The sequence below is a fragment of the Gorilla gorilla genome, chromosome 11 (genome assembly GCF_029281585.2).
Source record: "Gorilla gorilla gorilla isolate KB3781 chromosome 11, NHGRI_mGorGor1-v2.1_pri, whole genome shotgun sequence".
NCBI lineage: Eukaryota > Metazoa > Chordata > Mammalia > Primates > Hominidae > Gorilla > Gorilla gorilla.
Genome location: NC_073235.2, coordinates 121,016,230 through 121,032,029, shown reverse-complemented (window position 1 = coordinate 121,032,029; position 15,800 = coordinate 121,016,230). Strand labels below are relative to the sequence as shown.

The 15,800-nt window shown below is 52.2% G+C and overlaps 1 protein-coding gene and 1 non-coding gene across 4 annotated transcripts in view; both read right to left on the bottom strand.

Annotated features, from left to right (window-relative positions):
* Positions 1 to 15,800, bottom strand: part of PNKD (PNKD metallo-beta-lactamase domain containing) — a 75,029-nt gene that overhangs the window by 10,911 nt on the left and 48,318 nt on the right. The window contains exon 1 of one of the 3 annotated variants that reach the window (XM_031008867.3): positions 12,489 to 12,868. The exons of 1 other annotated variant lie outside the window; for it this stretch is intronic. In XM_031008867.3, the coding sequence (XP_030864727.1) occupies positions 12,489 to 12,652 (164 nt within the window). In that variant the 5' untranslated portion in view covers positions 12,653 to 12,868. Of the gene's footprint in view, positions 1 to 1,174; positions 3,638 to 12,488; positions 12,869 to 15,800 lie in introns of those variants that run through there. One more of the 3 variants, XM_063695200.1, reaches the window with a different exon arrangement.
* On the bottom strand, positions 7,239 to 7,339 carry LOC115933902 (small nucleolar RNA U13). Its single transcript, XR_004069743.1, has one exon. It is a non-coding gene; the product is annotated as a small nucleolar RNA U13 (small nucleolar RNA).

Genomic DNA, 15,800 nt, shown 5'->3' with positions numbered 1-15,800 from the left:
TCTACAAGGATTGACTGTGTATGTGGGAGCAGGGGCAGCCGCTCTTCAGACCCCTAAGGGGAGAGCTAGCTGATTTGTCTGCAAGCAGTTGGGTCAAAACCAAGCAGGTTTCCATGGCAATTTGTAGAAATGATTTAGGTAAAGTTTAATCACTGCACTGTCTGCTCTATGTACCCATGGGTTTATATTGATTGGCAATCTGGGCACATGGTTGAAGGGCTTTGCCAACCTTTATTTGTCTTTATGTTCCTTTTTCGTAGGCCTTCTTTTTTTTTGGTTTTATTTCTAAATTAGATTTGGCCAACTTACATTTTCATTTCTTCAACAATATTTACTGAATCCTTGCTATTGGCCAGGCACTGAACACACACTGAGCAAAGCAAACTCACTGTCCTTGTGAAGGTTCTATCTAGTAGGACAGACAACACAATTAACATTTTTTTTTTCCAGATGGAGTTTCACTCTTGTTGCCTGGGCTGGAGTGCAATGGCGTGATCTTGGCTCACCGCAACCTCCACCTCCCAGGTTCAAGCAATTCTCCTGCCTCAGCCTCCCAGGTAGCTGGGATTACAGGCATGCGACACCACGCCCGGCTAATTTTGTATTTTTAGTAGAGATAGGGTTTCTCCATGTTGATCAGGCTGGTCTAGAGCTCCCGACCTCAGGTGATCTGCCTGCCTCAGTCTCCCAAAGTGCTGGGATTACTGGTGTGAGCCACCGTGCCCAGCCCTTTTATATTTATATTTATATTTATTTATTTATTTATTTATTTATTTTTTAAAGAGATGGGATCTTGCTCTGTCAGCCAGGCTGGAGTGTGGTGGCTCAGTCACAGCTCACTGAAGCCTGAAACGCTGGGGTTCAAGCGATTTTCCACCTCAGTATCCCGAGTAGCTGGGACTACAGGCATGAGCAGACATGCCCAGCTAATTATTTTTATTATTTTTTTGAAGAGAAGATGTCTTGATTCGCTCGCAGGCTAACACCGAGAGTTTCTAACACACAAGAGCACACTCTTAACACCTGGAGACCCCAGTCAAATCACCCAAGTATGATGAGAAAGAGGATATTTGCATAATCTCAAAGTATCTCCTTCACAAAATAACCACTAATTATAAAGGCCATAGAAACCTGGCTGACTCCACCTTAAGCCAGTGATCAAAGTTAAACTCACCAGTAACAATATATAGACATCATTTGCCTCTTGGTATGATGCACCGAGGAGGGCATAAGATCACTTCTGTGGTATTTGTGCCAAAAATGCAAATCTATAATTCTTTTTTTGGGTCTTGCTCTGTCGCCCAGGTCAAGAGTGCGGTGATGTGATCCATAGCTCACTGCAGCCTTAATGTCCTGGGCTCAAGCGATCCTCCCGCCTCAGCCTCCTGAGTAGTTGGGACTACAGGTGCATGCCACCATGCCAGCTAGTTTTTTAAATTTTTAGTAGAGATGATTGCCCAGGCTCTACTCTTCAAATGTTGCCCAGGCTCTACTCTTCAAATGTATTGACAAGATGAAAGATAGACTGAGAAACTGTCCCAGACTGGAGGAGACCAGGAGACAAACGCAACGTGGGATTCTGGACTGGATTCTAGATCAGAGAAAGGGCAACAGTGGGGAAAAATAGTGAATTTGAGTAAGCTCTGAGAGTACTTCATAGGATAGTATTGATGTTAATTTCTTGGTTTTGATGACTGTACTGCGATTATGAAAGACGGTAGTATTCAGGGGCAAGAGGCATATGGGAATGCTATATACTATTTTGACAAGTCTGAAATCATTTCAAAATGAAAAGTTGTGTTTGTTTGTTTGTTTTTAGACTGAGACTTGCTCTGTCACCCGGGCAGGAGTGCAGTGGCATGATCTCGGCTCACTGCAACCTCCATCTCCCGGGTTTAAGCAATTCTCCTGCCTCAGCATCCTTAGAAGTTGCTATTACAGGTGCCCGCCACCATGCCCGGCTAATTTTTGTATTTTTAGTAGAGACAGGGTTTCACCATGTTGGCCAGGCTGGTCTGGAACTCCTGACTTCAGGTGATCCACCCGCCTTGGCCTCCCAAAGTGTTGGGATTATAGGTGTGAGCCACGGCGCCTGGCCCAAAATGAAAAGTTAAAAAATAAAATTAAATAAAATCACCCTTTCCTCTGACAGACACCACCTTGCACCGATGCCTGAGTCCCATTCCTGTCTTCATTTCTCGCTACATGGGCTTATGGAAAGAACAGAGGCTCTGGCAACAGAAAGATCTGGGCTCCCATCATAGCCTGGCCCCTGTTGACTCTGTGACCTTGGGCAAGTCATGAGTTTCACAGATGAGGTTCCTCATCTATAACATGGCAATGCTGTGACTTACCCCGAAGGACTGTGTGAAGATTAAGTGCCTAAAATAAGAAAACTAATGTAAAGCACTCAGCCGAGAGCCTGGCAAGTGGAAGATGTTTAGCAACTGTTGTTTCCTTCCCAAATTCAGCCAGGAAGTCCTCCCAGCTGCTAGAGCAGGGTCATGCACATCTGGGAGGGGTGATAAGCTCCCCGCCTCCCCTTACTAAATGCTGACTACATGTTCCCAGGTTCTGTCCCTGTGCGGGCAGGGACTCTGCACCAAGAAGCTGCAGTAAACAAGGCCCCTCCCTGTCACTCGCTGTATCTGGCAAATACTGTGCATGATGGACACAGTGGAGACAGCAGAAACAAGGCAGAAGGGGTCCTGCTTTCGGGGAGCTTGTAATGTGGGGAAAGGGAGGGCCAACAGACATTAAACCAGAAACCGGATTAGTCAGCAAACTGCCAGTAACTATGGCTGGGGGTGGAAAAGAGTGGCCGGAAGGGAAGAGGCCCTACTGTAGACAGGGTGCCCAGGGAAGGCCTCATCCCCAGAGGGTGACACTCGTGCTAGAAACTGCAAGACCGAGCCAGCGGCATGGACGGTTCTGGGTGATGTGGCACCAAGGCAGGAGGAGTGTGGAATTTTAGGAATTGTCAGGAGGCCTCGGAGTCTTTGGGCAGGGCTGGAGGGACCAATAGTGCTGGAGAAGGGGTTGGTGAGGTGGGCACGGGCCAGGCCATGCAGAGAGTGGAAAATGGCTGGTGGTTGTTAGAACAGGGTGCACAGGATCAGACTCCCTTTCTGAGAGCTCACTGGGCTGCTAAGTGGAGAAAAGGGGCAGGAGGTACCGAGTCATCCAGGTGGGAGAGAGACAGGGGCCTGGATAGAGGGGGTGCTGAAGGTGGAGAGGGTGGGGTGGCAGAGGGATGGGAGATCTGTGCCTGGCTTGGATGTGGGCTAAGGACAGGTTGCAGTCCTTGCTGGCCTGAGGTCTTGATCTTTGGGCAAAGCAGGAGAAGGCAGGGCTGAGATGGGGAAGGAGGAAGGGAAGGGGAGAGCAGCCTAAGGACCTAGTGCCTCTCCCCAGCCCTGTGCCCTGCCCTGCCAAGGGCTTCCACAGGACTCTCTAAGCCACTTAGCTTAGGCTCTCCCTCCATCTGCCTGCAGAATTGGCGAGTGACAGCCCCCATGGTCAGCTCCCCATCCTGCTTCTTCTCTTTCTGGGAAAGGCCCCCTGTCCTCGCAGTTGCATTTAGCCCTCTCCCTGGCATATGCAACCAAAACAGGATCCCTCTCAATTTTGCCTTCCACTGCCCCCAGCGCAGCCTCACCTGTGGGAACAGGCCCTGGAAACTCACCTAGGGCCTTACAAGAGCCTCTGTCCCCCAGCTTTCTACCTCCAACCCAAACTGCAAAGCACTGGCAAAAAGAAGTTCCTAAAGCGCCGCATTTTGCTGAGGCTTGCTCCTGCTCAAAAGTCTTCAGTGGCTCCTCACTGCTTATTAGCAAATGTCCAACTTCCAGTCAGGCCTTCTGGAAACTGAGACCACAGCAGGCGCTGCCTCCTCCCCTCCTGTACCGCCCAGTGATAATCCCGTGCTCCCAAGAGTGAAAGGGCGGAAACCCCCTAAATGACTGCCACCAGCAAAATGTACAAATAAATCCCAACATACTCAGACCTTGGAAAACTGCACAGCAAGGGAAACACATGATCTAGAGCAACAGGTTTCAACATTCACAAAGCTCAAGCACGTATTGTTATGCTGAGACATACCACAGAGAAAACAATATGACTATATTCATTAAAAATACAAAAGCATGGCTGGGCGTGGTGGCTCACGCCTGTAATCCCAGTGCTTTGGGAGGCCGAGGTGGGTGGATCACCTGAGGTCAGGAGTTGGAGACCAGTCTGACCAATATGGTGAAACCCCGTCTCTACTAAAAATACAAAAATTAGCCAGGCATGGTGGTGCATGCCTGTAATTCCACCTACTTGGGAGACTGAGGCAGGAGAACTGCTTGAACCTGGCAGGCAGACGTTGCAGTGAGCCAAGATTGTGCCACTGCGCTCCAGCCTGGGTGACAGAGCAAGGCTCCCTCTAAAATAAAAAAAATAAATAAATAAAAATAAAAATAAAAAGCATGCAAAACAATCCTGTATATTTGTTTTGGGTTTTTTTTTTTTTTTTTGAGACAGAGCTTCGCTCTTGTTGCCCAGGCTGGAGTGCAATGGCACGATCTCAGCTCACTGCAACCACCGCCTCCCAGGTTCAAGCGATTCTTCTGCCTCAGCCTCCCGAAGTAGCTGGGATTACAGGTGCCCACTGCCACATTTTTTGCATTTTTAGTAGAGACGGGTTTCACTTTGTTGGCCAGGCTGGTCTTGAATTCCTGACCTCAGGTGATCCACCTGCCTCGGCCTCCCAAAGTGCTGGGATTACAGGCATCAGCCACCATGTCCGGCTGGAACCTGTGCCCTTCTGTCTCCAATCCCCCGCCCCACCTTCCCAGGATGTCACTGCCCCATGTTATGGCCCCTGGTTTCTTAAACCATTACCAGAGATACGGCTTCTTCTGTTGCTGGAGGCAAGAAGCAGGAACTCACTCCCCTAACCTCAGTTTCCCTTTCTGTCAAATTGAGTGCTCCCTTGCAGCCTGGGCCAGTAAGTTCATGTGACTCACTAGATGCCCTAGGCCCAGATGTGGTTTCACGCTCTCTCCATGGGCTTCCCAGGCACAGTCAGCAAGCTGGGATCCAGGACAGTGCTTCTCTAAGATGGGCCTTGGCCCACCTATATTAGAATGATCTGGGGGTGCTGGTTAAATAAAAAGATTCTGACCTTCTTCTCCTCCTCCCTCTTCCTAGATTTTGATTCAGCAGTTCTGGGGACAGGAACTACCCATCATCATCTCACCAAAAAGAAAATAAAATTTCCCAATTGGTCCTCTGGGACTTACGTGGGAGGCAGAAAAACCATTCTGCAAGATGGGGAGCAGCCAGCCTGGGCAAGTGGCAGCTGCCCCAAGGGACCCTCCCTGTGGGGTTACAGCTGCAGACAGCACCAGCACCTCCAGTGTAGGGTCAAAGTGCACCTTCCACTCCTTGCCTCAGTGAGCCAGCAGTTGGTGTCTCTGGTATCTGAATGTGAGCCTCCAGCCCCGTGGGTGGCAATGTGGGACAGCTGGGGACAGTGAGCCACTGCCCCCCCAGACGCCCCTCCCTCTGGCACACAGTGGAAAACACACAATGAAGCTCTTCTCTCCTCCGTGGGGCCATTTCACCATCCTGGGCAGCCCTGAGAGAAGCCTGAAGGTTTTCAAGCCTCTGTCCCAGCTAGGCCCAGGGCCGGCCTCAGGCCAGGGGGAGTAGGAAGGAGGGTGGAGGGCAGGGGAGCAGCATAACAGGGGCTCTGCCTCCCACAGAATGATCTGGAAAGCCCCTATTGCCAGGCTCACCTGCCTTGACTCCTCCCTTCCTCCTACACCACTTAAATGGCCCCCCGATCCCACAGGGCCCCCACACTCCACTGGGACCCAACAGGCAAGCTCAGGCTGGTGGGGCCCTGGCCGGGGACTGCTCTGGTTTCTCCCTTCATGTCCTCAGGACCCAGACTGCCCAGGCTCTGCATCTCACCAACGACAGGGCACTCCTAATGAAACAGAACTGAAAGTGCCTGTCTGAGAGCTGAGGGACCTGGAGGGCCACCAGGACATAGGGTTCTATGGGACCCGAGGTCTGCTTAGAGGCCCCTCAGGAATGCAGAGAGCAGCTCCATGTTTTGTGCATTCTCAAAACTGAGGAAACTGAAGAAGATAACAAAACAGCTAAAAAGCCCTTGAGGGTAAGGGTTTCCCGAAGTTGCCAGCATGCCTGGGGGCGCGGGGACTTCCTCATGCGCAGGAGAGGGACAGGGCTGCTCCGTGGTCAAAAGAGGAGATCCCCAGGTCAGGGTCTGCCATCGCCCTGCCCATCCCAGGACAGGTTCTTCCCCAGACTTCACAGCCCTCTCCAGAGGACGCCCATCTGTCACTGACGGAAGGGGAGGGGCTGCTGAGGGCTCTTGGCTAGGACCAGAAGCACAGTAAGAGCTGGTGGCCTCTCCATGGTCTCAGCCCTGGCTGGGAGGCCTTGGCTAGTTCTGTCTCCATGGGTGTAATCCCAGGCCACCTGCCCGCCAAGGGCTCTGGGCTTTGTTTAGTTTTGGTTTGTTTCTTGTGGCTTTCCCCTTCTCTCCTCGCTCATCCCAATCCCAGGCCTTCCTGATTCGATCATGCTCCCTGAGCTAGGCCTGAGGGTCCCAGAGGGCCACCAAGGACACAGGGTTCTAGTGGAGCCGGGTGTACTCCAAGGCCCCTTAGTTTTTGCTTGATTGTTTGTTTTGACACAGAGTCTTGCTCTGTCGTCCAGGCTGGAGTGCAGTGGCGTGATCTCCACTCACTGCAACCTCTGCCTCCCAGTTTGAAGCGATTCTCCTGCCTCAGCCTCCTGAGTAGCTGGGATTACAGGGGTGCGTGACCATGCCCAGTTAATTTTTGTATCTTTTAGTAGAGATGGGGTTTCGCCATGTTGACCAGGCTGGTCTCAAACTCTTGGCCTCAAGAAATCCGCCCGCCTTGGCCTCCCAAAGTGCTGGGATTACAGGTGTGAGCCACTGTGCCCGGCCCCAAGGCCCCTTAGGAACACAGAGAGCAGTCGGGAAGGCCAATCTGTGAACACCTAACTCCAGTACAAGCAAGAATGCGCACGGGAAGCTCGAAGAGGGAAGACAGTGCTGGGGGCGGTCTGGAGACAGAGGTTCATTTTGACTGAGGAGGCGGGGCAGGCTTCATGGAGAAAAAGGCACCTGAGCCAAGCTTTTCATTCATTTATTCATGCACGCATGCATTCATTCAGAAACTTTTTTTCTTTCACATCAGACGGATACCGTGCTGACATCATCACAAGGTTTGAGGGAGGCGCATCTTACCTATGTGTGTGAAAACCCAGTCATACTTAGGAATTACAAAAGGATCATTCAGAGGCATTTAGTAAGGGCCACCTAGGTGCCAGGCACTGTTCTGGAATCTGGGATACAGTCTTGAACAAAGTTTCTCCCCCTGTGTAGCCATATTCTGGTTGGGGGAGAAAAACAATCAACATTTAGTGTGTCCCATGGTGATGTGAACGAGAGGGAACATAAAGCCAGAGAGGGGACAGGGTGCAGGGGTGAGGGTGGTGCTATTTTTATGTGAGGTGGTCAGGGCAGGGCTCTCAAATAAGGCAAAATTTGAGCAGAGACCTGAAGGAAGTGAGGCAGCAAGCCATGTGGAGCCACAGAAAGGCCTGATGGTAGGGTTGTCTTGGTGTATTTGAGGCCTGGGATTACAACCGGCAGAAACAGAATTAGCCCAGACCTCTCAGCTAGGACTGAAGCACCGTGGAGAGGCCACCAGCTGTGGCTGAGGCAGAGGAACAGGCTGAAGGGTGCTAAAAGATGTGGTAAGGATGGGCAGGTCACAGAGGGCCCTGAAGCCACTCTTCGAATGGACTTGGACTTCATGAGAGAGGTGGGAACTTGCTGGAGGAGTTTGAGCAGAGAAGTAATCCATTCCTGACTTAAGTAACAGTTTCCTTTTTTTTTTTTTTTTGAGATGGAGTTTCACTCTTATCACCCAGGCTGGAGTGCAATAGCGCAATCTTGGCTCACTGCAACCTCTGCCTCCTGGGTTCAAGCGATTCTCCTGGCTGGCCCAGAGTGGTGGCAGTGGAGGCAGGGAGAAGTGTTCACATTCTGGGTACCTTTGAAGGTGAGCTTTGAAGATGCAACAGAATTTGACAGTAGAGATGTAGGGAGGAAGGAAGGCAGGACAGGTCAGACAGAAGTGCAGGAACAGCTCAGGCCTGGGGGAGATGAAACTGGGCAGGTCTGTAGGGGTTGTGGGAGGGCTGCAAAGGCCTGGGCGAGGGGCGTGGCTCCATACTGTCGGCAGTGTGGCTTGCAGAAGGGGACGCTTGCTCAGAGCCACACTTTGAAGACCAACCAGGCAGCAGGGGGAAGCTGTGTCAGTGGGGAGAGCAGAGAGCAGCAGGGAGGCATGAGGCTGCTGTGGGTGCTCTGGCCACAGTTCTCCACGGTCCCACAGGCCCCAGAAAGGAAAAGGATCCTGCTCCCCTCCTGCCAGGCTGCGATGTGGATAGCCCAGCTCACTGCATCTACCTGGCCTCATTCGGGGGGCTGGGAGGATTCACTCAAGGACCCTTCCATCAGGCTCCTGCCACTCTTGAAATCAAGCCAGTGGGACGCATAGGCCCCAGATAACGGCTTTCCTCTTGCAGAAGTAGAGCAAGCTAGGTCCGTCCCAGGGAGGGTTGCCAGGGTCAGGAAGGACCTTCTATGCCTAGGAATGGAGAGGGGGCTTGGTCAGGGAGGGAAGGCTGTCACTAGGACTGGCTTTCTCCACAGGCCAGCTGCTACCCACCTCCTCGGCTCTGCAAGACACTCCCAGACCTGCCTGTGTCCTATTCGTCTCCCCTCTGCAGACAGAGGCTCTCCTCAAGACTTTGTTCTGCAAAACCCCCACCACTACCCCTAAGAGGGCAAAAGGGCAACTGAGGCACGAAGCAGGGGGCATGCACGGGGGAGTCCCACATTCCTGATCTGACTCCCCAGGCGTATCGTGCTGCTTCTGGGGAGCTTGCCACGGCCTGCCTCCTCCCGGGTTTGGGCCCTTGTTTATATCTGTTCACCTGTGCTTTCCCCTTCCCTGCAGAACAGCGATCAGAACCTGTTCGTATCTGGGACCCCACAGTCCTTACCTAGGGCAGCTAGGTGTTCCCTGGCTGAATGAAGGGATGTGGAGTTTCCTGCTGGGTGGTGGGTAGGACAGGCTTGGAAGACAGGGGTGGAATTAAGTAAGGAAGCTCCAGAAGGACACAGGGCCATAGATACTCTCCCACCCAACTCCAGGCCACATCAGGAACACCTGCTAACATTTCCTGAACACTCTTTTTGAGCCAGGCCCTGTGTATTTTAGGTGCGGTTTCATTTGATCTTCACAGGAGCCCTATGAGGTAGGCATCCCCAACCCCACTTTATAGATGCAAACAACCAAGGCACAGAGGAGTTATTTGTCCAAGGTCACATGGCTACTAAGCAACAAAACTAGGATGCAAAAGCAGATTTGTTCGACCCCACATGCTATGTACTTTGCTACAATCCACACTGTCTCCCAGGCCCCACAGAGCCCCAAATGCATGTGTCTCACCAGTTTCACCTGTGGCCACTGTGCTCAGTTATCCTCATCCTAAGACAATTGTAGTTATGGTTAAGGAAAGCCTTTTATTAAATTGCCAAACACCAGGGATGATGATTACTAATGATAACATGGCCAACAGCTCTCCTCCCGGTGAGCCTGGTGTTTCCATCATTGCCTTTCCACCCCCAGTAGAATCCTCTATTTGCGATCCTCCCAGCCACACCTTCAGGTTGGTAGTGCATGTGCCTTCCCCCTCCCCATCATGTCCTGTCCCATTCCGTTCCCCCTCCCTCCCCATCCTTCCTGGAGGCACCCCTAGCACCAACACCTGCCCATTTCCCCCCTACAGTTTCCTGCAAATATCCCCTTTCCCTCCCAGCTGCCAGCAGCATCTCCCCCTGGGGACTGGACTGATTGTTTCCCAGACTATGAGGAGCAGGGTCTGGAATTCTGACTCCAGGCGCACCCTTCTCTCTGCAAATTTGAGGAGTGGATTCCAAAGCAACCTTGAAATCCAGACACAGGAAAGCCTGTAGAAATACTGCATCTTGAAGAAGCTCTCCAGTGACTAGAGTTTTGGAGATTTGTAAAATCCCAAGTCTCAAGTTCCAGGCATACCCATACCCTCAAGATTCTGAGATAGTGATCCTGGCATTCTGATCTCAGGAATTCTGATTCCAGTTCCTTATGGAAACTTCTATTTTCCACTTCCTCAGGCCATTTGTATGACCTCAAACTTACTAATTTTGAAAGCTAGAAGTAGATTTAAAAATCTTTCCCCAGATAAGGTTGTAAAATTCCCAGAAATTTTGTGGGGAGAAAATGTTTTCATTAAAAATCCCAAATATGGGCTGGGCGCAATGGCTCCCACCTGTAATTCCAGCACTTTGGGAGGCCAAGGTGGGCAGATCATGAGGTCAGGAGTTGAAGACCAGCCTGACCAACATGATGAAACCCCATCTCTACTGAAAATACAAAAATTAGCTGGGTATGGTAGCAGGTGCCTGTAGTTGCAGCTACTCAGGAGGCTGAGGCAGGAGAATTGCTTGAACCCGGGAGGCGGAGGTTGCAGTGAGCTGAGATTATGCCACTGCACCACTTCAGCCTAGGGAACAGAGCAAGAGCCCGTCTCAAAAAAAAAAAAAAAAAAAAAGGCCGGGTGCGGTGGCTCATGCCTGTAATCCCAGCACTTTGGGAGGCTGAGGTGGGCAGATCATGAGGTCAGGAGTTTGCAACCAGCCTGACCAACACGGTGAAACCCTGTTTCACCATGCCGAGATCACGCCATTGCATTCCAGCCTGGGTGACAGAGCGAGACTCCGTCTCAAAAAAAAAAAAAAAAAAAAAGAAAATTATTTAGATACCTTCATGTTTGGGATTTTTTTTTTCTTTTTCTTTTTTTTGTTTTTTGAGACGGAGTCTCACTCTGTCGCCCAGGCTGGAGTGCAATGGCTGCGATCTCGGCTTACTGCAACCTCCCTCTCCCGGCTTCAAGCAATTCTCCTGCCTCAGCCTCCTGAGTAGCTGGGATTACAGGCGCTCACCACCGTGCCCAGCTAATTTTTGTATTTTTAGTAGAGATGGCGTTTCACCATGTTGGCCAGGCTGGTCTCGAACTCCTGACCTCAGGAGAGCCACCCGCCTCAGCCTCCCAAAGTGCTGGGATTACAGACGTGAGCCACCGCGCCTGGCCTAAATATTTTTCAATCTCATTATTTTAATGCAACGTGCAGAGCAATGGTAACTTACTTGGCACATTATCTAAACTGCGACCAAGGTTTAGGATATTAGAGATGTGAATGCCCCAAAAGGCACAAACACAAGATCCCCACCCCACCCTCCAGCACCATGTTTTTCTAGTTTTCCTGCCTTTATATCTGCATTTCTTAGACTGTGAGTGGAATTCTGGGCCTGAAGCTTCTGGGCGTGTGGGGTGGTCTGGAGAGGAGAGGGTGAATTGCACAACGTCTGCTCGGAAGCTCGGGAAATTCCCAGGCTTAGGCTCTCCCCACAACCCGGCCTGTGGCCAGGGCTCTCACAATTCCCATCCCCAACATTACCGTCCCTAAACTGGGGCTTGAGGTCCTGACCCATGGCCAGGCTGGTAGTAGGAAGGGGACAGGGGCCCTCGGAGGTCCCTCGGAGGCCTGTCTTCTTCCCTGCCTCTCAGTGTCCCTGGGGCTGAACAGTGCTTGCTAGGCACCACCCTCCCCTGGGGCCAGGAAGGAAGGGGTAGAGGGAGGCAGGAGGGCAGAGTGAGCCGGGGAGGGTCGATGGAGACAAATCACTGGAAAAGTGGGCAGAGTCAGTTGGGTCAGATTTCACAGCCTGGGGCTTCCACACGGGCCAGGCTTTGGTTAGAAGGAAAGGGACATACTGGAATCCAACAGGGTTGGGACTCTTGCTTGGGACAGAAGAACCTAACTTGACTGGTGAGGAGTTGGATGCTGGGGAGTGGGACAAGGACATACGAAAGGAGTTGGCGGTTTTAAATGTCAGACAGTGGGAGGCATTCCTTCTCTCCGGCACTTGCCATCGGAGCCCGGGCATCTGCTGACCTCACCCCCGGACAGGGACGGTCTTCCCAGCCCTGGCTCCTGCACTATCCCCCTGTCCAGCTTCCTGGTCTCCAGCCCCTTCTGTGGCACTTTTCTCCAGATGTCCTCTCACGCCCTCCTTCCGTGGCCACCCTGGCCCGCCTCTCCGATCCTCCTTCCCCAGCTTATCCCAATTGTCCAGCCCCCCAAATCCCTCAGGCCCCCCAACTCAGTGGCTTCTCCAGTCCGTCTCCTCGATCCCTCTTCCCTTAGACCAAGCCCCTTCCTAACCGCCACGCCCACCCCCAGCTCCAGCCCCCGCCTCCCAGTCCCCTCTCCCAGCGCGCCCGCCTCCCGAGCCCGCACGCTTCGGAGCCCGGGCACTAACCCGATTCGGAAGAGCAGCCGCTGGCTGTGCGCCATGAGCAGACCGCGGAGGCCCCGCCGCGCTCGGCAGCCGCGGGGGCTCACAAGTAGGACGAGGACAAGGACGAGGAGGAGCCAGCAGCCGGCGACCCACTGCCACGCCGCGGGCCAGCCCTGCCAAGCCATGCTGGGGGCAGGCGCGCGCTGGCCGGGCGGGGCTCGGCGTTGCTAGGCAACGGCCCGGCCCCGGCCCCCCGCGGGGAACCTGCCTGCCGGCTCTGGACGTGGGGGCGTTGTGGTCCCGCCCCGCCCATTGACCTCTCCTTTGGACCCGCCCCCTCACCACCTCCAGCCGGGCAAGCACCCCGAAGGCCACCCGGCTTGGGGGGCGGCCTGGCTCCGCCCCCGGCTGGCGGCCAGGAGGCGGGGCCGCAGCGGGCCGCGAGCCTGCGCTGATCGGGGTCCACAGTCGCCTGAGCCCCGGGAAGGGGCAGGAGCTCGCAGTTCGCCCCGCCCGCCTCCCCGTCCAGGGCACTGCTACACTTTCTCAACTGGCAGAAACCAGAGAGATCATCTGGGTCAGCTGCCATTCATGGATTTATTCATTCGCCGAATTACTTTTCTAGCTCCTCCTATGTACTTGGCACTCTGCCAGGCTCTGAGGAGGATGCAAGGGTCAAAGGCACACTGTCTGCATTCCTGGAGCCCACAGTCCGGAATCTAGTGAGGCGACGAACCAAATAAGCAAGCAAACAAAATTATATCTGTTTATGCATACACATACATATGCGCGTGATAAATTGCGAAAGGAAGTCAAGGAGGGGGCAATGATATGGAGCACAGAGAGGGCCAACTTAGATGGGGGAGGACCTCCCCAGCGGACGACATAAGTCCTGCCCTGAAGGATAGGAAGAGGCCACACAAGCTCTGGAGGAGCAACATGACCTAGGATATGTAGCCATGGGTGGCACAGAGGGGCCTAGGGCTGGGGCATTCCCACTCCCAAACCCAGGGCGATTTCCACATCACCGTTCCCAGCTCCCTCACTGCTGCCCTCCTGATGGATTCTAGAAGTTGTTAAGGTCCCTGGAATGGAAGCAGGTGTGAGGACAGGCGTGGTGGTGGTGAAATCTACAAATTTAGGCACAGGAGCCAGGGCTGGGCTTGTTTTGGCTCCAGCCCTAGCTCTGGCCCAGGACAGGAAGGGAAGGAAATGCTCTAAAGAGTCAAGCTCGGCCAGGCGCGGTGGCTCACGCCTGTAATCCCAGCACTTTGGGAGGCCGAGGGGGGCGGATCACGTGAGGTCGGGAGTTGGAGACCAGCTTGACCAACATGGAGAAACCCCTTCTTTACTAAAAATACAAAATTAGCCAGGCATGGTGGCGCCTGCCTGTAATCCTAGCTACTCGGGAGGCTGAGACAGGAGAATCGCTTGAACCCAGGAGGCAGAAGTTGCGGTGAGTCGAGATCGTGCCATTGCACTCTAGAGCAAGACTCCGGCTCAAAAAAAAAAAAAAAAAAAGAGTCAAGCTCGGCCGGGAGCGGTGGCTCACGCTTAATCCCAGCACTTTGGGAGGCTGAGGCCGGCGGATCGCTAGGTCAAGAGATCGAGACCATCCTGGCTAACACGGTGACACCCCGTCTCTACTGAAAATACAAAATTAGCCTGGCATGGTGGCATGCGCATGTAGTCCCAGCTACTCGGGAGCCTGAGGCAGGAGAATCGCTTGAACCCGGGAGGTGGAGGTTGCAGTGAGCTGAGATTGTGCCACGGCACTCCAGCCTAGGTGACAGGGCGAGACTCCGTCTCAAAAAAAAAAAAAACAAAAAACAAAAAACTCAAGCTCACCTCTGCTGCTGCTGGGAGGTTCTGGGAGGGAGATGGGTGAGGGATACGTTGAATTATCTTCAAACTGAATTGTAATTCCAATACCGGAATCTGGGTTTAATCCAGAAAACCCAGACAGACGTGGAGTTTCTTCTATGTGGGTACATCTTGAGGGACAGAGCCTATGGCCTGCTCCCTCCCTGTCTCCTCGCCTGTAATTAGGTTGCTTCTCAGTGCCTAGCATATAAAGGGCTGGTACCGCAGAGGAGGCAGAGGAGTGAGAAAACTGATAAGCCAATTTGCAGATGACCCTTGCAGGATGCAGGAGTTTGCATCTCCGTGTCTGTGTCTGTACATGCAAAGTGAAGGATCATGGAGGCATCATCAAAAGTCATTGTGCACACAACTTTCTGCAGGTAAGGCTGTGCCAGGTAAGGCTATATCAGGCATTCTATCAAGAAATTAAAATGCAGTCCTGTAATCTGAAACAGGAAATGCATGCTCAAGCATGAGCTTGTAGAGAACACAGAGATGACCAAATTCTAAATCTCAAGCCAGACAATTAACAAGATTATAGATAATAAATCCAAGATATGTTTGATGAAACATATGGGGTCAAGGTGGGACTGGGAAAAGGAGTGAGGGTGAGTGTTTTAGGGGAGTCATGCAGGCCCAGGGAGCCATAACCCCACCCTTAGACTGTTCTGGAAGACTTCTAATGTCTGCTGCAAGTGGGCTTTAGTTTCACTTCCTCTGCCATAAGAATTTTCTATCCCATCCAGGCTGATGCCTTATTATTACCCCTCTCCTGCACTTTATACCCTAGAATACTTAACTACTTAGGTATTGTCTCAAGCTATCATATTGTTTCACACCCCCATGCCTTTGCACATACTGTGCCTTCTGCGTGGAGTGCCATTTATCCTTTGTTCCCCAGAGACTCAAATTGGGTGTGATCTCTCCAAGAAAGCTCTTCTTGAACCCTCCCAGCAGGATCCTTCATGGGCTTAAGCATGTCCCTTTTTGTGCCAACTCTGGGTCTTATTCATACTTTTTTTAAAAGATAGAGACAGGGTCTCACTCTGTCACTCAGGCTGGAGTGCAGTGGCACAATCATAGCTCACTGCAGCCTCAAACTCCAGGGTTCAAGCAATCCTCCCGCTTCAGCCTCCTCGGTAGTTGGGACTCCAGGCATAAGCCACAGGCACTGGCCTGCATATTTTCAAATAGCTAGAAGAGCAGACTTTGAATGTTCCCAGCACAAAGAAATGATCAATGTTTGAGGTGATGGATATGCTAATTACCTTGATTTGATCATTACGCATTGTATACATGTATCAAACTATCACACTGTGCCCCATAAATATGTACAATTATTGTGTGTCAATTAAAAATAGTAATAAAAGAAAAAAAGAGTAGGGCCAAGGATTTAATTTATTCATCTTCAACTCTCCAGTGTCTGGCATAGTGCCAGGTACATATTAAATACTCACAAATGTTCTTTGA